The sequence below is a fragment of the Pygocentrus nattereri genome, chromosome 14 (assembly GCF_015220715.1).
Source record: "Pygocentrus nattereri isolate fPygNat1 chromosome 14, fPygNat1.pri, whole genome shotgun sequence".
NCBI classification, from domain to species: domain Eukaryota; kingdom Metazoa; phylum Chordata; class Actinopteri; order Characiformes; family Serrasalmidae; genus Pygocentrus; species Pygocentrus nattereri.
Window position 1 is genome coordinate 34,136,325 of NC_051224.1, and position 25,383 is coordinate 34,161,707.

Sequence of the window (25,383 nt, forward strand, 5' to 3'; positions counted from 1 at the left end):
CTAATGCTAAAGCTCATTTTTAGACATGTTTTTTTGGGGTGAATGCCAAAGTCTCAGGCTAACTTAGTCATTGTTCTCTAGCCAATGGTAAAGCTCCAGTCTAACTTATCAACAGCTCTCTAGCTAAGGCTGAAGCTTTAGCCTCAAGGCTCACATTTGCATATTGCATTTGATGTCACAGTAAGAACAAAAGTTTTATTGTTTTTCAATTTTATTACATAATTTGAAAGTACAAACTGGCCTTTATATGCTGACAAAATGAATTATGACTGGACCAAGAGAAATGCTGCATTTAATGGTTCTCTAATGGGATCTAGAGGTGTTCTAGAGTTAAGGTAATTCCTATTAGGAAGCCTAGATCACCACTTTGCTTTTCATACATCCTCACACTGGACCAGTTGGGACCCCATCTCCCACCACCCCCCATCCCCCATCCAACCATGCCCGGTATCCCAGCAGTCCCAGCATGCCCTGGGGCCGGACTGTGGGCTGTGTCTGAACGCAGGCCTGATGCAGTCAGCCCCACAGACTCACACACTCTCCTCACCTCAGGGCTGTGAATACACACACCAGCACATGCCCACTGGGAGCAGCAGCAGCAGCCAGCCCAGCTGCGCCTCATACACTCACACACACTTATGCTCAATCCTCCAACCCATTCCTCTGTCCTCTAGCACTCCTATAGGGCCCACCCTCGGTCTGTGGAGGGCTGAGATTTGGTTTTGTTGTGCGGTGGCACAGCTTCAAGTGCTGTTTGTTGTTTGAGAGGGTTCCTAGAAAGCCAGTGGTGTGGGCTTAGCTCCAGGAGAGATCGGGGGACAGTTCTTAACTTAAGGGATGGATTAATAGGATTGCAGTGTAGGGTAAGAAGTAACAACCTCAAACTTTGCCTGAGGAGTGTGCAGCAAAAAGCATCCAGACTGTTTTTCTCTTCCTGAATTCCTTGTAATTATTTATTTTTAATTCAATGTTGAACTAATTTGCTTAAAGGAAAGACCCTGTTGTTTCAACTGAATCCCTGTCTGTTGCATCTGTTGCATAGATTCATAAAATAGAACAATCTTAGCAAAAAGGGATCTTATATAGAACCAAAAAATGGTTCTTTGGCTTGTAACAACAGTGGAACCCTATTTGGTGCTATACTGAAACATTTTCAACCCTTTCACATTTGCTTTGCATCCCATTTTCCACACATCGAATGAGACATTCACTGCATTGTACCACCTTTTCTCAATCTATGAATCCAGTCGCAAGCCCTGCAGGTACTTATAGCCTGATCATCCTGGTGCAGTGGCATCTGCAGGAGCCTGAAGTTAGTACCACCTTAAACATGGAAAGTGACTTTTGATTGTAAGGTGAAGGTGATTTTTGATAGTAAATTAAAAGACTATATTTGTCTTATCACCACTGTAATTAAATCTGAGTCACTAATTTCTCGATAATTAACTACTTCACATTAAACCATTTAGAAAAGACATTTAGAAAAATTGGTGCAATATATATTTTTTTAATTTCATAAAATGTATTACTGACTACTCTTGTTTGGTTACATTGTTGTCATTGTCTGAATCAAAATAAACAAATGTAAATATAACTCGTTGCGTAACTATGTTTTAACTGTGTAAATACATGATTTGAGTGAAATAGTTCTGAACAGCAAGATCACAGTGAAAACTCTGGATATCTAAGGGTTAACTTGAATATATAATGGCTTCCATCAGCTGTTTAAGTGTGTTGGTGTTCCAGTTAAGTTCAGGTTAACCTTCTGGGCCAGTGGAGGCAGATAGTGTAGCGCTGGAGCAGTGGGTGAAGGTGCCTGCGGTTCTGTGGGTTTCTATTTGCAGGCAAGTGTGTGTAGCATCGCACGTGTACGGAGAGGCAGCGTGAAACAAGAGAGGGCCTACATCACAAACAACGGCTGAAATATTTCCCCTCTGCCATCCCACCGGTCGCGACTCAAGGTCGTCTTGTCTGTTTCTCTTATACACACACACACACACACACACACACACAACACATATACACATACACAAACATGCCCATGCTGTATGACAGTGTTATTATAGCAGTACATACTTTTAGATGTCTAGCAACAAATTAATCCAACAGAAACTGCTGATCCATTAAGAAAGAAGACAAGTTTTGGTTTCTGGATAGAGATTAAGTCTAGTCTTGGTCTAAAGTAGAATGATGGACACACCAACATGTGATTAAAGTCACATGTTAGTGGAGGTGGACTTCTGGATTTTGTTTAGCATTAGACTAAATTGCATCAATTCAAGATTGCCTTATTTGGTGGGATTAGGATTAGGATTAAAAAGCATCTTAATCCCAGATTAAGATTAAACCTAGTCTTGGTCTAAATTGCATTGATGAAGGGGATTCCTCAGTGAAAAGGGTTGTTATTCTAGTTTAAGATTCATTGAAAAGTGTATGGGCTTCTGAATGAAGATTAAATCTAGTCTTGGACTAAATTGTATTGATAAAAGATAAAGACCGGTGGGCTTAACGTTGGTGGGCTTCTGGTTTTGGTCTAAATTGCCATGATGGAGGATATTCCGCATTAAAGATGTTATTTATTCTAGATTAAGATTAAGATTTGAAAAGTATCTGGGCTTCTGGATTAAGTTTAAGGTCAGTCTTGGTCTAAATAGTCTTGATTAAGACTGCCTCATTTTGGTGGGCTTTTGGATTATGATTAAATATAGTCGTGGACTTAAATGCATTGATAAAGAGGATTTTAATTTCAAGATTGGTTCATTTTGGTGGGCTTCTGGACTAAGATTAGGTCTAGCCTTGGTCTAAATTGCCATGATGAAGAGGATATTCTATTGAAGACTACCTCATTTTGGTGGGCTTCTGGAGCAAGATTAAGTTTAGACTTGGACTAAATGTATATGGGGAGCTCTCTTCTTTCTAAATACAGGGAGATGTGTTGAAATGACTGTGGTGATCAAATGTTACAGTCTGTTATAGAGGCAGCAGATACAGACTAGACTGTTTATTCTGCGTGTGGATTGAGGGGATTGAGGGGATTGATGATGCAGTGCTGCTGCTTGTGTGTTTGTGGGTTTTTCGGTGTGTGTGAGGGCGTTTTGGTGGGAAAATGGATCAATAGACTCAGGGTTAATGAGAGGCGACCATTTCGGAATCACGACGGGAACTTTACGCTCCATGTCGCCGTGGTGACTGGCCTCATTTCACACACACCTGTCACTGTTTTCACATGTGTGTGTGGTTTCCACGCACGAGTAACACACAGTCAAAAATAACACACACTAACACCTCACCACGCATCTGTTCTCTCTCTCTATCTCTCTCTGAATCTCTCTCTATCTCTCTTTCTCTCTCTTCATTTCTCTCTCTCTTTTGTTTACTCCTCTACATGTTTTTCTCTCTCTCTCTTTCTTTCTTTCTTTCTTTTCTGCCACGTTTTCATATTTTCACATCTTTATTTTGCACACATACGCAGGCTCCCACTCCCACACTTGCGCACACTATCAAACTCGGTAGATCAGCAACAATTTATGTGATCAATAAAAGTGACACGTTTAAATAAATCTGGCATAGTTTATAAATGCCTTCAACTTTCTCCACTCATCACTGAAACACTAACAAACTCAGCAAAATCGACGTTGTGCTGCACAGCCTGAACACAATTAGAGATTACAAAGACAACATTAACTGTGGATCCCTCCAACTACAAAACCCCATCACTAACCACAAGAGCTGATTACTGTGATACTGTAAATACTGCCCACAAAACATTTGAGGACAGTTTACTTAAGAATTAATTAATTAATTGATTAATAAACACTACATTTCAAAAATACTATGAGTACATTTAGCTTCAACATGCCGCCTTGTGTTCATCCAAGCGTCCTCTTTGGTATGAAGAGAAGGCTTTATATAACTTCCTATATGATAAAACACCTTTAGCCCAACACATGAAAGGTTTGAGCTCTGACATCACAAGGTGGGCTTTTGACTTCATTCCCAAGCAGTCGGAAACACTGGCACAAAAGCCGAAAAATGTGAATTTATTTTGCGGACTGACAACATCTCGTCGCTGTCCAACGAAAACCATGTACCTCCATTTTTTGCGATTTTCACTTCTCTGCATCATTTGAGCTCAGCAGCTGTGTGAAAAATTCAAGACGACTGGACCAATAGAAATGCTCCAAAACTGCTTAGAATAAAAACTTACTTTTCACTATATCGGAGATACCTGTTTTACTTTGGGCAGCGACAATATGAGCGTGTGTATTGCAGACGTCCCCAAACTTTTGACAGGCAGCGTTGATTCCATAAGTAAATACTGAGCCTCAGCAGCTTCTGAATCAGCACCATGGCCAGCAACATTAGTTCTAAGACTACAGACACCAAGGTGCATATATCTTTAACCCTTTAAACGGTCAGGGCCTGTCAGTGGTCCCAAAGGTTTATTACAAACTCTATAACCTATGAATAGCTCAATCCGCTTGCATTGAAGTACTTGTAATAACTGAATAATAAGCCTCAGTGTGTAAGCCTGGGATTTTAAGGGGTAAAAAACACCTCTGTTAAACAGGCCACATGGTCATGCTGTTTTATCTGTTAGCAGGATGTTTCTTTCACCCTGACCGTATCCTTCAATTGGCTAGGGATTGCTAAGTAGCTTCAATTGTCACTTTGCTCCAAGTTTGTTGTGGACCTACATTTTAGCAGAAGAAACTGACAACATTAAAAAGATATTTGAAACTATGTTTGGAGATTCTTTGCCTTATGGCTCTGCTATATACCAGTATATAAACTAATAGGACTCTCATGTTATGTGTTACAGTGAATAACATCAGAGTTGTGATGATCTTCTGCAACCAAATCACAGTCGTGATGAGCATTGGCCAAAATTCTAGTCGGTCTGATGTACTGTAACTGTAGCTCTTTTTTTTTTTCAAAACACACTCAAGTCGTTCAAATTAGGTCACTAGATAATTTACTTCAAGTGAGAGTTCCCTTTGACTTTTAACTAACATGGACTTTAGACTAAAACTACTTTAAAACAATGGGATCTAGCTGCTTACCCAATGTCCATGCGGGACAGGGTCTCATCTCCTGATCTAAAATGCCGGGGGGGTGGGGGTGGGGGGGTTAATATGAGATCAATAGAACCCTAAACATGCTATACTGAGCAAATCTTGTCCAACTTCACAAACAGTTGCAATCCATTAGTTGGTGGAGCTTGAGTAGGCCAGAGTATGAGTAGGCCAACCAGCTTGTGATGGGTGGTCTAAGTTTGGAACCCAGTTGATGCTTACAGCCACTTCACTTTGAAGCACTCGTTCAGGATGGGACGTCCAGGCAGTTTGTAATGTGAACTACTCCTCCAGACGAACATCGTTGGGCCACAAATATAAATACATGACACTGTTGAATCAGTGGTGATAAACAGGCCTGCTAGCTGCAGTGATTTCTGCCTGGAGGTTTAATGCCTGGCTCTGATTGTCCCGAGCATGAATCCAGGCTCGAACACAGGCTCCGTCCTGCTAAACCCTTAGCGCCTCTCTCTGACTCATCCCCACTTCCAGGACCTCATCATTTTTTTCAATTTTAGCCAGGCTGCCAAGTAATGTCCTCCTTTTATTGCTAATCTATACTCTTAATCTGGCCGGCACCGATGTGCTCCAGGCCCGATCAATAGAGCGCTATTGCTGGGAAGGGTCCGCAGGGGCTGATAACAAGAGCAGTCCCTACAGGGTTAACCCCTAACACACACACACACACACACACACTTGAAATATTCGTTTGAATGTAAGCACTTGGGTGCCATCAGGTTTGCACATCAGGTTTTATCCTACTTTTTTCTTTTCCCTACTTTCATCACCTTAAAGGAGTTTTAAGTCTGGTGTGCTGGAGTCACCCATTCGGGTTGCTGATAGAATTTAGCTCTGAGGTCCCACGCTTGTGGGAGAAGGATGCATGGAAAATAAAATAGTGAAACGATTCAGGAGAGTACTGGTTGGGGCCTTCATATTCCATTTATTTGGCCAAAAAACTTTTGTTATATTTATGTATAGCTTTGCTATATGTAATGCTTTATGTGGATGCCCTACTGCGTGTTCTCTCTTGTAATGTTTGGTATGGTGTAATTGGTAACATCTCTGCTCTGTAGACTGGGGTTCAATCCTCTGCCTTGACAAGCACCTTACACTGTACCAATAAGAGACCTTGGGCAAGACTCCTAACCTTTCCTTTGCCTTCCTCTACCTGTGTAAAATGATCAAATTGTAAGTTGCTCTGTATAAGAGCATCTACCAAAATAAGATTGGTATATTTTAGTGGGTAACACCTTTGTCTTCTATGCTAGAGACTGGGATTCAATCCCCTGTCTGGGCAAGCACCCAACACTATACCAATAAGAGTCCTTGGGCAAGACTCCTAACACTACCTTTGCCTACCTGTGTAAAATGATCAAATTGTAAGCCACTCTGGATAAGATAACGGGAAAAAATCCTTTACATTTAATCATAGTCATCTTATATGTATCTTATACAAATGGTCAAACCTTATTCTCTCCTCATATTATACCTTGTGTTATTGTTTTGCCACCCAGTATCGACCACAGGAGGATGGGTTCCCTTTTTAAAACTTGGTTCTTCTCAACTTTTCTTCCTTTTGCTCTTAGGAAGTTTTCCTGGCCACTGTCTCAATTGGCTTGGGGGTTTGGACTCAGATTTTTCCGTATGGCTGCTTTGACAACTCCTGTTGTAAAAAGTGCTACATAAATAACTTTGACTTTGACTGAGACTTGATACATAGTTTACATTTACGTGTTTGATAATCTTATCAGGCTCCAATTATCATTTTACTTAGAGACTTAAAAATAGAGCTGAAAGCAGTGTTAAGAATCTCACCCAATGACTCTTATTAGTGTTAAATATGCTTGTTCAGGTTATTTGCTGCATGGAGGGCAGCAAAATGATTCACTGTGTTAAACCAACAATTGGCAATTTTGGATTAAACAGGTGAAGGCTAACTTGCTTACAGTGCACAGCAGAAGAATAATGAATTATGGAAAGTTTATCCAGATATAACAACTTTGAGATGTTTTTTGAAAGCATTCCCTGATGATTAAAGTGGAACTTAAGTGTCAAGTTTTGGACAGATGATTATTTTATGTACTGATAATAAATACAGCATTACATTTTATTATTTCATTCTATTTTACATATGTTTTTGCTTTATTTATCACTACCTAATAACAACAGTCATTTAACTGCCTCTATTATTAGAAATAAGAGGCTTTATTCTGTACTTTGCATGAAGTTGGGCCAGTTCAGGTTGAAATTTGGAGTTTGGACTCAAAACCTAAGGAAGTGATTCAGGCCTGGTTGGGTTCAGGCAAAATCAGGTCAGATTTGGACTAGAAACTTGAGCAAGTAGGGCTTAGACATAAAGTTCTTGGACTGTACTCAGGACAATAATTCCAGCCCGATTATAGCTGCACCTTGCAGGGTTAATCCCTAACCCATACACAAGGGGCAGTTGTCAAATACTAGAAAAGAAAATTAAAAAATAGAAAAAGTCAAAGTTTTGTCAACAAATGTAATAATTATTTCACATTTTCGTCATTTGCCGCAGGAGTGCAGACTCGATGCTGTTGATACAGAGTGTGTAGCAAATGTGAACATAGTTCACGGTGTGACATGCTGCAAATTAGCTATGCAATTACATAATTACATTTGAATAGTAGTTCAGCAAAATGACAGCAATACCTCTCTACTTACAAGGCTTAAGACGCACAGTCCCATCCTCTAATGAACAGTGCATGAAAGAGACATGCCTGGACATTAAGAGGTAGAACCGATGAGACGAGGGTACAACCCCCCCCACCACCACCACCTCCACCTCATATGCCCTGACAGTGCTGGAGAATTTATTGCTCCACTAGGGGAGCTTGCTGGGCGATCTAATTGCAATATTAGCTTGTAATAACACCTGTTTTAGAGTCAGGCAGACGATAGATCACCGGCGCCGCCGGCCCTTTCTGCTTGCTTCAGCGTTCTTCCTCCGCGCAAATGGCCGAGCATTTAGAGAAAGTGCTTCCCCACATGACAAGGAGGGCTCCTATCTTATGACCCCTGACCTCTGCGACCTGCACTTGACCCCACCCCTTCTCGGGCCAGAACGAGCTGAAGTTGCAGATGCTGCCGCAGAAGAAGAACAGCAGGGATGATTTGCTCATCATAATTAGTTCTACCTTATTTCCCTGGACGGCTGAATCGATGAAGTGAAGCTTTCTGTTTATCACACAAACACAGCTATCATTCAGGCTGAGGAGGAGCTGGGTATCATCCCTATTGGCTCAACACAGTGAAATGAACGCCTGAGTAAAGAGAAGAAGGAAGAAAGAGAAAGAATAACACCTGTTTTGTTTGAGTGTGGATTATAGGCCTACTACCCAAGCCAAACCTTAAAAATATCCGTTTTTGGGTCATATTTGGGCCAGTTGTTCATGTACAACATAATGGTTGGGCTTGAGTTTGTTGTCTAATGTGTCTATGTAGATGTTGTAGTCTATAGCTGTGTTCAGAATAGCTCTGAAGCTTGAGTAGCGGGGGAATGTGCCCCTGAATGACACAGTAGATGCAGTTCAACAGTACATTAGTTGCTGTCACACCATGGTTGATAAGAGGAATGTGTTGAGAGTTGAGAGTTGGTGGAGAGTTCATAGCAAATCTTTCCTCTTGCTTACTAAGCTTGCTTGAAGTGGGTTAAGCCTTTCTACAGGGGCAGCAGTAGTGTGAGGAGAATGAAGTCAATGCTGTTCTACGATCATCAATTACATAAAAACACACTGTTAATATGAATTGTTAGGCATTACAGATGTGAACGTATTGTTTATCCTAGCATAGCATAGCTTGTCACTCAACTCATGGGCTTAGCAACAAAGTAAAGCACCATTAACCACTGAGTGTGTTACATGCACTCAGTAATCCGATCACAATTGGATTTCTGCAGTTTTCTGATCATTCCACTGGTCCGATTTCTTCGATTGGAGTAAAGGTCTGAAAATCCAAAATAAAATGAAATTCAATAAAGAGAGCTGGATTTTAGCTCAGTAGTCAGGTTTCTCAGTGCATGTAAACTCTTACTCTGATTTCTTAATAACTTAATAACATAATAACAAGTCAAGGTATTGCTGTGTGTATATGTTGCTGTTAAAAAACAGGAGAAAAGCTCCTCCACCATAACCCGCCTCCCCCCATGAGCTATGACTTTGATGTGTGCATATGCATGTGTAAGGCCAGACATACAGTATGTGCGTGTAGCATTGAGGATAACAATGTACAAAGTAGTGCGTCATAATAACATGATTACTTTTTCCTGTGATAAGTAGTATAATACTTTAGAACTAAACCCAACACAGTGTTAGAGAAGTAAATACTCATTTTTATGAGATGAATTTTTTGCTATAACTACCCCAACACTGTGGGTGAGTGTATGTGTTAACAGGGGGGCGAGTGTGTGTTTGGTCAGCTGAGAAGCCCACATGAGTGTATTTGTGTTTGTGTAATTATGATGCGTGAGGCTGCATACGCCGCATATCTTGATTTACTGAGCCGCGCTGCATTTCAGACAAAGGTGTCAGTGCTGCATGTGTGTGCGTGTGTTTGGGATGAATGGCGGCCATTAAGGCATTTTACAGTGACGAGCTCTGCCGCTGATTTGCATGGCGAGCCAGAGGCTCGACTGATTTATCTGTTGGTTTAAGGAGGCCATAAATACTGCAGCTCTTTAATAGGGCGCTAAAATGCAGTCGTACGGTCCGGTCCGCCTTAAATCACAACCATCCACTGTCAGCCCTAAACACTTTAGAATGGGTTTGGTCAGCGTAATGAGGGGCACAGACGAGGCAGACACCCGGCCCACGTTGTGCCCACACATATACGCTCACACACACACACACACACACACAGATGCTTGATTTTATACAATGTAAGGACTTGGGGTCATAGATTGTTCTCTAATGCATTATATATCTATTTATAAAGTATTTATATGTAATAGTAAAATGTAGTGTATGTTTTATAAATATGTATGTATCTATATGTATTATGACCTATATGTATCAGCGGCCCCTGGTCAAATGACATGTTTTGTTGATTGTATAAGTGAAAATGAAATCAGTTTTAATATGTTCATTGAGTAAATAAATAGCCATTTGGCACAAAAAGTGTATAAAAAATGTCATATTTATGTTACTGTTAGTAGAGGAGTAGAGTATTTTATTAAGAAAGTTGTACTACTGTAATACTAAAAATGTTCAAATTTTTGTATGTGTATTTTGTGTGTATATATACATATATATTTTCAATAAAATGAAACCAAAGTACTCAAAATATAGAACAGAACATCTAAAAATACCTTTTAAGGTGTATTTAGTATTTTGTAATATTTAAATTGACACTGTGCAAGATATTATTGTATAAAATTGACAGAAATTACTAATAATATAAGTGATTCCAAATATTTGATGGGTTTGTATGTATGTATGTGTGTGTGTGTGTGTGTGTGTGTGTGTGTGTGTGTGTGTGTGTGAGTGTGTATTATGTCTTTTGTGTAAAGCACTTTTATTCGAGACAAATTAATTAATTATAAAAAATATTCCTGACCTGAAAATATACAAAAACAAACACAAACACACACACACACACACACACACACACACACACACACTCTCCTCAAACAGGCCCTATTGTGGTATAATCCATTCTGACTGTCCCCACAGGACTCGCTGTAAGCAGTCTGAGCCTCATTGTGCAGACATGAAAAATGCAGACTCTCTTTCACGCATCTCGTCTGTGTTCTCTGCTCTTTTTTTGATTGTGTGATGTCCTCTCCAGTGTGGGCGGGGGCAGCGTGTGTGTGCGGCTAATGGCGCCATAACACAGTGCCGTGCTCTAGTTACTCGCTCACTGGCTTCGATAACCGCGTGTTCCAAAGCGAGCCCGAATAAGAGGTGACATCATCTCTGCAGGTTTGGACCTTACACCAACAACATGCACTCAGTGGCTGATAGAGGTGAGAGCATTCAGTGCGTGTATAACTGAGTCTCTGCATGTGTATGAGTGTGTGGTATGTATGTGTGTGTGTGTGTGTGTGTGTGTGTGTGTGTGTGTGTGTGTGTGTGTTTGTGTGTGTGTGTGTGTGTGTGTGTGTGTGTGTGTGTGTGTGTGTGTGTGTGTGTGTGTGTGTGTGTGTGTGTGTGTGTGTGTGTTAAGTGTGGAGGTGTGCAAAGGTAAGACATCAGTGAAGTCAATGCACTGTCCACATTGAGTCCAGACCTTAACATCATTGTCCGACCAACCAACCAACTTCTAAGACTGAGGTGAAAAAATTATGAAAATGAAAAAATAAACTGAAAAAGTGAAAATAAGTCTCCCAAAAAGAATGGAAGGCACAGAGTGGACACCAAAAACTGAAGAAAAAAATTATATACATATATATATATAAATGTACATTTGCCTTTTTGGAAAAAGAAGTTTTTACCTGAAATGAAACAAATTAATGGTGGTCTCTGGTTTTTGCACTGCATGTAAAGGTGTGTGTGGTACATGTGCAGTGTGTGTGTGTGTGTGTGTGTGTATGTGTGTGTGTGTGTGTGTGTGTGCAGACAGAGGGAGGGTCACTCATTTCCTGTCCGCTGGATGTGCTCCAAGGCCGCTCTAACGAGCCAGCATGGATTTGGTAATGACCCCTGTGCCCTAGGAGGACATTCTCACTGCTGTCCTCTATCCCTCCACTCTCTCACACACACTCGCACATGCTCACATACACACTCACAGACTCCTCATCCACTGCTACTCGGTCATTAAAGTGTCTCCCTTAAGAGGAATTTAGCAGGTAGAGACTCGGTCATGTCAATCTGAGTGATTCATCAGGGAGTCCATTTAAGAGTCGCTTACAAATGCAGCCTCATACTGAAAGCTCTGTATGTGTTTTCAACTGCGTCCATTAAAGGTGGACGATATTCCGAATATACAGTTTCGCAATACTGACTGGCAAAGATGTTTTGCAATATGTGATTATGCATCGCAATATTTCGCATAATTGGAAGGAACAAAATGAGACAAAACATCTCAAGCCACTGGAGGCCCTAGCACGTTCTCCATCAATCTGAAGAACCCTTCCACAATGCAAAGAACCCTTTAACCAGATAAACCGTTATTTGAGTGTTCATGGTTCCATATAGAACCATTTTCTTTATTAAGTAACCCTTGAAGAATAAGTGTAAATTATTCTTCTTAAGGGTCACTATGATTTGTGATTTAACATGAGCTTCATGGCACTGTAAGAAGAAGTAGAAGAACCCTTTTTGGTCCTGTATAGAAACTTTTCAAAAAAGGTTCTATATGGAACCATCTGCAGCACATAGTCCATCAAGCTGAAGGTCACGTTTCTTTGATACAAAGAACCCTTTAATCATGCAAGGGGATTTTTGAGTTTTCATAGTTCTACATAGAGCCATTTTTTTCTAAGGAACCCTTGAAGAAGCATCTTTTTTAAGTGTGTACTTTTAAAGGTATATATTACAATTATCTGCACATTGAATCCAAATATTTTCTCATTTTTTCTTAATAATTTTCATGGCAATTATTTTACAGTACTATGCTTAACAGTCCTGTAAGACCACCCTTCCTTTATTGGATGCATTTGCGATTACTTGGATTGTGAGAAGCCAAAAATGCAACCAACTTCTAAGACTGAACTTTGGCGATAACATACTTAGTTGTTGATGCTTCTGTTGAATTTTCTGTTCAATCTGTTTTCCGCTCTTATCCTAATGCTGGAAAATGAATGACTTGTATTTAATGGCCATTTTGACAGGAAATTAAATAAATGAACAGTGATCTCTGACATTTGCCCAGTACTGTTTAAAGCTTTGTCCAGGGAAATATGGCATAATGGACTGAAATCCAATCATCTGCTTGTTGCTATGCAGCTTTACACTATAGACTGGTTGTTGTTATTTACAGGCTGATCTGAATCTAATTTTTTATATGAATAGTCATTCAATATCAAGCAAGCACTGCAAATACTCAGAAAATCAAATATATCATGCAAATAGTGAGACACCATCAAATTGCCCACCCCTACTATACAAATCCCAGGTTTATTACATATTAAAGCTTATTATTCAGTAACTACAGGGACTTCAATGCAAACTGGCTGAGCTGGTGGGCCATGACCATTGAATGGGTTACACAGCTGGTCAAACATGAGCAAAACTGTAAGAAGACAGTATTCCTGTTCCAACACCGAGTCTCAAATCCAATAAAAAGAGCCGAACTACTGTTCTCACGGTGCAAAATGTATGCAGTTATGAATAGTTTATCTTATAGCGACGATGGATGAAAGAACTGAGAGAACAGTGAAAGGCCAGAAGCAGAGAAGTACCTGCCTAGCTGTCTTTGTGTGTGTTTGTGCTGTATCACTTCAATGCTTTCATTACCAGATCGAAGTCATTTAGGGTTTAAAACTGGATGAAGTCTCACAGAACATTACCAAGGTGATCTGACCATGAGTGTGTACAAAAAAAACACCCTTAAACTGTACAGGTGATGATTAGCTCTTCATCGTGAGTACCTGTGTGAGGCTACAGGTGAGCAGCCATCCTCCGTTGCCTGGCAACCCTGCAGGAGAGATAGTAGTAGAAACAGGGGAAGGTGTTCTTACCTGTCGATGATGACCGGATCTGACGGCGTCTCGTTTCGGTTTCCACAGCTCTTTTTGTCGCAACACCGACTGCAGTGAGAAAGAATAAAATATTAAAACAAACCCAAGCAGAAATCATTTTGCCTGATAAACAAATATGAATACATACACAAATAGCAGTCGAGACATCTTTAAACCCAGCTAGAGAATTTAGTACCAATGTGGTAAATCATGTCAGAGCTAAAGGGGAATTCCACCCATTTCCACCAGAATTTTATCGTTCACTCAGTGAGATGTAAACAAAGTCATTCAGAGTTGTTTGAAATGAAACATGAAATGGTTCATTGGAGTGGCTTACAGACCCACAGTGTTGGTTGATGGGAACCAGAGGTCAATAGGTCAATGTAAATATAGGCATTTTGTTTACTATCCAAACTGATAACAACCTACAGATCTTCAGATTTTTTTATATATTAAAGTACATTTTTGGGAGGGGCTATTTTGCCTTATGACACCTTCCATGTACTAATCTACCATTAACGGCTTTTAAAAAATTATCTTTATATCTCAAAACCATCTTAAAACTATATCATAGGCATCAGGCGGTGTATTCAAAACTATTTCTTGTAATACCTTTATGTTAGGCGGCTTTAAATATTGCACTTTGGACGGTTCTTATCACATAACTTTGTTCACATTGTGCAGAAATTTGTGCAGAAAAATTGATGCAATGCCATTTTAAGATATGGTATATATTATTCAGATGTTATAATATAGGCACATAGTGGAGTACTAAACATATGTAGTAGATAGTCATAAACACTGGTGTAATAACATTGCACGTAGTATGTACCGTAGCTAAACAGATACTAGACCTACAGTATAGAGTGGTAAATCACTTGAATTGCGCTGGTACAATAACACAGTATTGAGTAAATACTTAGCACACACCATATAAACAAGGCACATGCTATAGTACATGTTGTGAATACATAAAGTGATTAATTTAGATTAACTGCGCTGGATTCAGAGTTTAAATGTGATTCATAGTGTTCAGCAGTTTGATTATTGGTCCAGTTTGTCTAATTTCTGCAGGTCTCATAACTCCTGCTCCAGCTCTTCTCAGGGCACTAGAGAGGTGGCAGTGTAGAAGCTGGGCTGAGTCTCTCTCAAGCTGGCTTCTGCCTGACAGGTCGCCCTCTCTCTCCTCTTGCCCCATTCTCCAGCTGGGCTGGGCTCACGCCAAGGTCACTCAGCCAGCCTGTGACAGTTTGGACAGTGCCCAGAGATGTCCTGGTGCAGCGGCCTCGTCCCAAACGCCCCTCTCCGACACTGCCATCACCCCTGCCCTTGCCCATGCCCTCGCCCCAGGCTGGCACCTCATCTGGTGGCATGTGGCTCCCCTAAATACGACTACCGACAACCAAAAAAAAAAAAAAAACGTTGCCGCTGCTGTACCCCGCTGGAGATGCAGGCCAGGCTTTGGTTCCAGTTCAATTATTGTCATTAATTACAAACCATGGACAATTAATGTGTAAAAGGGATGTTATAAATACAGTCAGGTAAAATATAATTGTGTAAAAGATATAATAATAAACACTGAACAATATAAAGTCAATAGTCAATATAAAGTGATTGCTGTTAACGTGGATTTCCAGACAGCTCCAAATTTATCCACCTTTAGTGTGGATTTGACAAACAATTCACAATCAGCCATAAATGCAAACTAATCCATCTTTATGAATCATATATTGCACTGTTTGATGTATGAACCACCCTGAAAAACATCAACTTGGTCTTGTTTTTTCCTCCTCCTTCTGTGTGTGTGACTGTTGCCATAGAGCGATGCCACAATAATTTATTCCCCCAGCTACTTGGACCCATTAGCAAAGTTCCAGGAGACCAATTAGCATTGGAAGCCCAATGGTGCGGCTGTGGTGACAACCTCCTCAAACTGAGAAAGAAGTGTTATAAACAAACTGGACCCCCAGAGCACCGGCCGGCTCCTCTGGGACCCCCTGGCCCCTCGCACACCAAAACAAACCTTGGCAGAGCGTCCGTAATACCGCCTTAATGGCGATCTCCCCGGGGGTGGTCCGCACAGGCTAGCACTGGCCCGGCTAATGACAACGACCCAAACCGCCTCAAAACAAATGGGGATCCAACCTCAAGGCTCAAGCCCAGGCGATCCAACTCAGAAGCCCAATCCAACCCAGCTTTTCCAGCTATGAGCAAAGAGGGACCACACCTCTCCAAAGCCAGCTAGCCAGTTAGCATCTCCCCACTTTCACACTGGGCCGTCCAGTAGTGGATTTACTTAAAGAAGAAAGAGGTAGATTTATGACACAAGGCCACAGTATCCCATCTGAGCTTAAATAAAACCAGCCTTTCAAAGCCTCCTGGGGAAAGACGATAACTAGAGGGAAAGAGCGATAAGGGGGAACTCAGATAGCTTGTTTGGATACCCGCTACCGATAAAGACGCAGAGAAAGTGAGAGTAAGAGACAGCGGAGGAGAGAAACTAGAGGTGTAAATTTCTGACCTCATAATGATTTGATTTGATTCTTTTGGAAACAGTTCAGTGCACAATGATCTGAAATGTCACCTTGATTTAATTCAGCTGAATTAGATTATTTTGCTGTGTATTTTTCAAAAAAATATACTGGATACATAAATGTGGCTGAAATATTTATTTACTAAATAGAACACAGAATATATACTGTATATATACAGTACCTTAGCTTATTTCAATTCAACAGCCCAGGACTTTTATTTTGTCCAAGAAACAGTACATTTTTGAGCAAATGCGCTTTATTATAATCGATCAAAATTCATTCTAACATTCCAAAACCTGATGCAGTGGAATGACTGCCTTCAGATCAATGCTTCGTGATGCATTGATTCATTTTTCCGCCTCTCTGAGAAACAGAAACAGAAACAGAGGGAGAGAGAATGTCAATAGAGGGCTTGTTTTCAAAGGGCAAGTGTTGTAATTAGCCAGACGGGCAGTTGGCGACTGTAGCCAGGGCTAGTGATTGGAAGCAGGGCCGTTTGGCTAAGGGACCCACACTGCCTGGCAGTCTGCGGTCCATCCTGGCTGCGGAGCGGGCGGTCAGAGCCCAGAACCCTCCCCCGCCCACCTCCATGCCCATGCGCCAGGCTCTCAGTGTTACTCCTTGCCAGCTAGCCTCTGCCATGCCTCATTTGGTGATTTGGGGTGCCAGTTTCAAGCGGCGCGAATAGCTGGTGAGAGGACCTTGGACATCTACGGCCAACAGAAGCCTCATCCCATGACAAATCACTTCCTGCCTTTTCAAAACAGACAACAGTTGTCTCATTAAAAATCATTGTGTCTTGTGGTTCAGTCTCGTGGCTAGCTGTGTTAGCGGCTACTCTGTAACACTGAGATGCTAATTGACCAGTCAAACTCTTTATCTTAGCTTACCAGCAGTGTAATCTGTTACACTGTGATGCTAATTCATTGGTAAAACTCATTCTCTTAGCATGAATATCAGTTGTAGCCTGTAATATTCATCGAAAAATCATTGTTGTGTAGTTCAGTCTTATTCAGACTATGCTAGCGCTAGTCCGTAACACTGAGATGCTAATTAACCAGTCAAACTTTATCTTAGCTTACTGGCAGCGCACTCTGTTACACTGTTATACCAACTGACTGTAACCTGTCATATTCATAGAAAAGCCTTTGTAATGTAGTTCTCTTTCTTGGCTAGCTATGGTTGCACTAGTCTGTAACATTCATTGAAAATCATAGTCTCATAGGTAAGTCTTGTGGCTAGCTGTGTTAGCCTCTAGCCTGTAACACTGAGACGCTAATTAATCCATCAAACCTTTATTTTAGTTTACTGGCAGTGTACTCTGTACACCGTGGTGCTAAATATTTGGTCAAATTCATTATCATAGCATAATTACTGCATGCCAACTGGCTATAACCTGTAATATTCATAGAAAAGTCTTTGTCATACAGTTCAGTTTTATGGCTAGCTATGGTAACGCTAGTCTGTTACACAGTCATGCTAACTAAGCAGTAAAACCCTTTCTTTAAGCTTAATTGCTGCCTGTTTACTGGCTTTAATCAGTAACGTTCATTGAAAATCATAGTCTTGTAGGTCAGTCTTGTGGCCAGCTGTGTCAGCCACTACTCTGTTACACCCTGACACTAATTAATCAGTCACATCCATTCTCTTAGCTGAACTGCTACTTCTTACAGGCTTTAACCAATAATATTCATAGAAAATAATTGGATTGTAGTTCAGTCTTGTGGATAGCTGTGTTAGCGGCTAGTCTGTAACACTGAGACATGAATTAATCAGTCAAAATTGATTTCGTAGCTTAATTGCTGCATGCCTACTGGCTTCAACCAATATTTCCCCTTTATACTGGATTATTGATGATAGGTAATGTGCTTTAGCAGGACAACAGCACTTTCCATGGCCTGCCGATGTTATTTTAGCTGTATTCAGTACAATCTCTGAGCATAGGTGTGTGTGTGAGTTAGCTATGGGTGAAGCAGGCTTCGCCAGGGACCTGATAAAGAGCTCTATCACCTGGGAGAAAGAGAGAGAGAGGCAGGGGAAGCATGTCTCATCTCTCTCTCATTAGCGAATGGAAACACACCATTCATCAGGGGACGGCTGCTAATAATCACACTCAATCACGTAATGACCGCCTCAAAGTGAGCCGTCATTATGGAAATGGATCCTGTATCAAAATCATCTTGGAGGGGAGAGGCAGGTACTGTCAGGAGAAAAACAGCACAGAGAATTCAGCGCCCGACGCTTTGAGGTTCATAATAAAAGGTTATTTTGGCGGCTAAGTGGAGAAATCCATTTAAAGGGGAGAGACAGTGGTGAGATTTATGTTTAGCAATTTAGGGAGGCAGACAGACTCACTCCAGCAATGGACAAGATTAGCGAGATCCACCTCCAACATTCAAAACGTGCTGAAATCCCAATTATGGTTATTACAATTCCACAGACGACACCGACATATTTAATGCCATGATGTTTAATTCTGAGGCAACGTTTCGGCAAGTTTCAGTGACAAAAGTGAAGCAAATTCACTTCCCATGATACAATTCACCTTTTAAAAGAGGTGCATACTTGAATAGAATTGTTATCTGAACACTCCAGTTAGCTGTATGAATTGTTTATGCATTTCCATCAATGCCTATGGGCTGTACTTTGACAGAGTAGAACATAGGTAGGATTTTTGAGGAAACATTAATGAGTTAATGTAATTTTACTATTATGTACTGTAGATAAATCATAAATTTTTGCAAAAGAAGCTTCCACTTAGCCTTTGTATAGTCTTTTGCATCAATATTAACACAGCTCTCGACCTTGGCCCCCATGCCAAGGTCATCCAGCCAGGATCATAGCATCTGATTCCGCCCCCCCCTCCAATTACAGGCCTCCATACTGGCTGAGTCAACTATGGATATCTCCCCTGACCTCCCACTGGCTAGGCCTCCAGCTGACAGACCCACCATGATTCCATAATTACATGGCATTAAAGTCGAAGGGTGCTCTGTAATGAGCGAAGACCTGCAGGACCACTAAGTGGAAAGTGGCACAATCACATTGGTCCACATATGGAACCCTGTGGCACACCCATAAGCTGCATGCTAAAACTTGGCTTTCTACAGCCAAATGAGATATATTTAAGCTAATAATCTAAAGTCCAGTTTCATGACAAAAAAAATAAGTGTATACTCTTAACTAACAACCTTAGAAATGTAACTTATTACCTTATTCTACACAATGGTAATTAAATGTGGCTCAAAATTCTATGTGTGAAAGATTATAGTGAACCGGACTAACCTGCACATGATCTCGTGGGTGAGGAGGACGCGGCACATCTCTGGGTTCTTGTCCTGGCCTTCGTACATGATTGGCTTTGAAAGAAATAGAGGGAAAATAAATTGTTAGTGTCAAATAATCAACTCTGCAGTGGTAAATTTATACTTTAACAATGCTAATGTTGCATGAATGATCTTTATCTCAGCCTAAAGTGGCCACACAGCTGATAAGTTAATTTAATTGTGACTCTGCTGACAATTGGTCATTAGTCATGTTTTTGGGTGCCGTGAACACTGACAGCTTTAACATATGCTAAAAGCTAAATCTGGTCATTAGCGTGTGGACGTATGGGGAGATCCAGGAGAGATCCCAGACTCATGCAGTGAAACACCCTCGGCCCTTAAGCTGCCAGATGGTCAGGCGGGCCCCTGAAATGGAAGCTTCATCCCAGGCATCCGTCACGGAGCTGACATAGCTGGCATATATGACGGATGACCAGTGCATATCATAGCAGCCAAGTAAACCACATTCAAATCCCTACAGGCTAAATGCCCAGTCAGACTACCTTTCTGACAAAATTTCACAAGTGAAATTATTTTTATATCAGTGAAAATTGACAAAGTTGAAGGGTTTGCATCACAAAAACCTGATAAAATTAGTGGAAAATTTGCTTCAAGCACAGTTGGTGTCAGAATTTGTATCGTCAACTACTCTGGCTGCTTTGAAGGGATTATCTTTGGACAAGAGATATGGATTGATGTCTAGGCAAGACATTTTGAATATTTCTTCCCACCTTTACCACAAATGAATACATTAAAGAAAGACAGCATGGACTGTGGTCAGTTAGTAGTCCAGTATTTGCTGATTGACATCACAAAGTTACATACCGCCAGTTTTGTTATTCATCAGTTTATCTTTGCTATATCTATATGATCATATCTAGAAGGGGTAGATTTAAATTTGTGCATAATAGATTAGCAACCTGAAAAAAATGCTTGATTTGGGGTTAACTAACCAAAACTATTAGCAATATGATCTATAAAACCAATTTTATGTTATTTTACATTCACACTGGTATAACAAAAAGCTATAACTATTCTATGTTCCATTAAAAGACATATCATGCTTTGTTTGTGTTATAGCCTTCTACTGACACTGCCCAAAAATAACAAATATAAAACACAGCTAGTATAAAATACACCTTTTTAAGTTGGTTTTTATAGTACACTTGTAAATTACTTCCCATTTTATTTATTCCAGTTGGGGTAACTTTTTCACTATAAAGCAAAGGTCTAAAATCAGTAAGGTCCCGTTCGAGAACATTTCCTCAAGCAAAGGTCCAGAACATCACAATGTCTCACTTGTACTGTGATTCAGTGCCATGTACTATTTACTGAAGCAGCCTAGTAGGTACATCAACATCTTATACAGTAAACAACTGAATGTCAAATCAAATAAAGTACGATTCAGTCATATTTCAACAACATTTATTGTCAGTTTTCTCTTTTTAGAGCACGTCATGTAAAATAATCTGGCTCACTTTCTTCTCTGACTGCTGTTTCTTGCCTCGTCCCTCACTCAAGTCTCATCGTAATGCACAGATCTGATTGGCTGAGCAGCGTCACATGTGATATTTACAACACAAGCGATTGGTCAGTCAGTCTCCCGGGTGAGTGAATCTCCCATCTAAATTAAATAATTCTCTATATTTTATCAGTTATAGGTCCAGGTCCACATACGACAGCGTCTGGGTTCGGATCTACCTATTAGTGATTATACCTCTGCTATAAAGTGTGGTCTGTATGGGGAGCAATGAATACTCTCTTAACCTCAAACTCCACCTGACAGCACAGCCATTGACCCAAAAGCCATTAAAAGCTGCTGTTTTATTGGCTCATTACTGAAACATCTGCATGAATTTTGGCATGCTTCATGTAAATGATATGAGGCATTAGTAGGCTTGATTTCACGCACTGAGGCTGATTCATCAATTATTGTTCAAAGGTTTCATGAATAGACTCACAGTAAAATCATTACAGGTAGCCAAATCTGCGCTCTTTTTTAAGCAACATTGATGAATAAGGGCTAATATCACCAACCAACACTAAAGTGATAAATCACTGCTTGCTAATTACACCAAAATGGAGTTTAATCAGTGCTCATCTTCTTCAGCACATGGAACCCTGGAACCTTATGACATCTGCAATTTCATTTGACTTTGGTCAATTGGTCAGAGTTGACCCAGTGCCCTGGGGTACAATACTTTTAGGTTAACGACCACTTCAACATTATTGATCCTCCTGTCCCACTGTCTCTCCTTCCACCTATGTAGGTCTCTCCTTCTTTATTAACATCCACCTAGTTTAACGGGTGAAGGGGGTTTGGGGGAGTGGGTTTGGCAGGGAGGGGAATGGGTCGATGTTTATATATCATCAGCTTTGATTCACATTACTGAAATGAAAGTAGTCCAACCAACCATACACCTTTACACAGTCAGGGACATCAGAAATAAGCGGTGGGTCTGTGATCCGATCACATGTGCATCTGAGACACATGGAAATGCCAGGTGTAAATGGCTATACATCTTGCTGTCCATCTATGATAAGATCACTCAAGACAGATGTTAGTATCAAGTGTGAACAGGGCCTGCATACAAATACGTTCAGGTAAGGTTTTGGTTGAATTTGTGTTTCAAATTTGGCACTACCAGTAGGGCCTCTTCAGGTGGGGGCTAAAAGTTGCTGGTATGGCTCAGGTTCGGGCTTTGGTTCCTTGCCTGTGTGAGCCATATGTATGTGTGTGTGTTTGAAAGCAGTAGGTAGGGGATTTTACGGGCCCGCATGTCTCTCTCTTGTTGTGCTGCGGATTACAGTCTCCAGTGTGCCGCCTCTGCAGATACATTAAGGCCTATTGATTGGTCTCTGGGGCTGATGCTTTGTCGAGGACCTGGTTGCCATATCGATCTGAGGCAGGCTGACACACCATGACAACAGGCCCTGCTGAGCCAATAGCAGGGATGGGCCAGAAGGGGGTGGGGCAGGGCGGGACTGGGGCAAGGAGACAATTAGGGTCCATTTCACTACTGGATGAAGAGGCATGGAGTGGAACTTGAAGACTCTAATGTCAGCGTGACTTTGTTTTAGAGAAAGTTCTCCAGCCTAGTCCATAAAGTCCTACACTTGTTCCTCCTCCAGGGAGCACAGGTCAGATGGATAATCAAGGGTTGTAGAACTAAAAATGTGCTGGAAGTCAGTGGGGTGAAACTTGTTGGAGAAACTTCAGTAGGCTTCTCACGAAGGCCCACTGGTGGTGAAGACACCAGGCGTCTACAGTGAAGGGGTTGACTGCACTGTTCTTTTTGTCACTATTGCCACAAAAGTTTTGCTTATGTATAGCAATTCTGCATAAAGTTAGGTACAGAATCCATGCATGCAGTACATTAAACATAGTGATTTCTGCACAATTATAGTGATTGGAAAACATGGGTCGCAATATCTACAACAATATGCCTATTTTATTTATAGTCCAAAATGACCAGTGAATCAGTGGTCCGGTTTTATGTGTCATGTTAATAAAATGATTGATAAAAAAGGTTCCTCTGCGCTATTGTGGCCTAACAACATCCCTGCACCATAAATAGTTTTGCACCATAAATACTTTTTAGGTCAAATGCGTATCTCAAAATATTGTGAGCAAAGTTTTAGGCTTCGGACAACATATTTGTAACTATTTCATATAATAATCTTTTGCCAGAGAAGCTTTAAACTCTTCAGACATCTGGTTCCTATCACTGCCACTGTGAAAAGTTCTGTCTTGTTTCTGTTGAACAAAGTATTTCATGTCAGACAACTCAAAATGACTTTGTTTACATCTTAGTGACTGAAAAATGGTGGAATTCTCTTTCAGAAACAAGCAAAGCCTCTTCATAATCTTTGGAAGCTTCCTTTTGATATCTTCATTTGCCCAGAGAGAAACTTGAATGTATACCCGGAGTCCACTCACCTGTTTAGTCATGGAGTCTATCAACCGTACATACAGGTCCTGCTCTGTCCTGATGCCTGCAAAAATATAGGAAACAAATCATTCCACTAGAACCACTGCCTAAACTATCCATGCAAAACACACCCAAGCTAAGTTGATAATAATAAATTGTTTCATTTATGCTTCTTTCTTGTACCCAACTGCATATATCTCATGCATTACACATCCCAAAATAAAACTGAACTTCCGAGTTCATTCAAAAGATTTATAGAAACTTGTTTTTGCCTTTGTGAAAAAGAATAATTTAAATATATAAAGTACATTTTTTCATGTATTCTGTGGAAAAATACCAAAAAGTAATCTAGTTATAGTTATAGTTAGAATTATATTAATTATATTAGTTATACAAACTTATATATATATATATATATGTATATATATATATATATATATATATATATATATATATATATATATATACATACATACACACACACACTTTAATCTTAAATATACTTAAGTGCTAAACACTAAATGCATTTACTATATGTATAATCATAGCTTAATTACAATTACAATACACTTAATTTGTCATATGTTGTTCCAAAATAATACATTGAGCATGTTTTATAACATGTTTAAAGTGTAAACATTAAAAGTATGTATTTTTCATATTCTATACACTTTTGAAATGACAGCATGCTCAGATCAGAGCTTGGTTTCTGTGCTCCATTCAAGTAAAATGAAAAATACCAGCTCAGCACAAGTCTAATTCTTTCAAAATAATCATGAGTAAGAAGAAATATCTTCTAACTGAGCCTTTCAAAGAGCAAATTTGCTATATTATATCCCATGTGAAGCGTGTGTATAATACTTGCACAGTTTGCTTGTCATGCTGCTCGAGCCGTTGGCCGATTCCCCCCCTTTTTAGCGAAAACAAACAAGGCGCAGCACTGCAGTTTATAAAAATAAATGTATTATTTATGGCATTCCCGCCTTAAACCTGCGAGAGATAGAGCTATTCCCCGCCCCTTGCTGTCTCTGCACATCCACACACGAACTCCATATCCATCTTTACTCTCTATTAGCATTGCTCCATGGAGGAAATCCCTGCAGGAAAGCAGCGGAGTGGGGCAGAGAGGCCTGCTGGGAAGGCTACCCACATGCTAATCTCTCAGCAGGACAGTGCAAATGACATTCACACTGGCTCTGTTCTTACAGTCAGTCTGGCTACACTTTATATGTATGCTAGTGTATATCATTCAAATTTGCAATTGGAGTGTGAACCACTACTAACAATAAACCATGTTTGATTTTAGCAAAACTGCTACTTTCACAATTAGCCATGAGTTGAAATAAAAGGGAAGCCTGTTTTATAGCGTCTGCAGCTTATGCTGAAGTCTTAAAGGTATTATTAGAAAGCTGGGGTGGGGGCAGATGCTCTGACTGAAAGCTGAAATTTGGTCTATCAGTGCCAATAAAATCACTATTTATACTGTTACCCTATTTATCATACTGATTAGCATTTGGTAAAAAGGTAGGGCTCCAAGTCCTGTTGAATGCTGCAATGGAGCTAAAAAGGCTGTAGAAAACTGAGAAAGATGTTCTCATTCAAAGCTAGAGTTTAATCACAATAAAAAGCATTAGCTTGTTAGCAAAGTCACTCCTTTCACTATTAGCAATGGGCCTTACTTTTGGAAAAGCTACAGGTCATGTTGAATGCTGCAGTGGAGCTAAAAAGGCTTTAAGAATGGAAGAAAGGCAGCAACCGTTCAAAATTACGGCCCATCTGTATCTAACCCCACTGAAAAGCGTTAGCTGTTAGCAACATTGCTATTTATGCTGTTACCAATGGGGGAAAAGAATATGGGCTATCGAGTGGCGC

The 25,383-nt window shown here is 40.4% G+C and overlaps 1 protein-coding gene across 3 annotated transcripts in view; it reads right to left on the bottom strand.

Moving 5' to 3' along the window:
* Positions 1-25,383, bottom strand: part of LOC108432419 (transcription factor COE3) — a 179,908-nt gene that overhangs the window by 126,407 nt on the left and 28,118 nt on the right. For all 3 annotated transcript variants that reach the window (XM_017706224.2, XM_017706222.2, XM_017706223.1), the window contains exons 4-6: positions 23,520-23,575; positions 19,539-19,612; positions 13,720-13,788 (exon numbers count right to left, since the gene is read on the bottom strand). In XM_017706224.2, the coding sequence (XP_017561713.1) occupies positions 13,720-13,788; positions 19,539-19,612; positions 23,520-23,575 (199 nt within the window). The remainder of the gene's footprint in view (positions 1-13,719; positions 13,789-19,538; positions 19,613-23,519; positions 23,576-25,383) is intronic.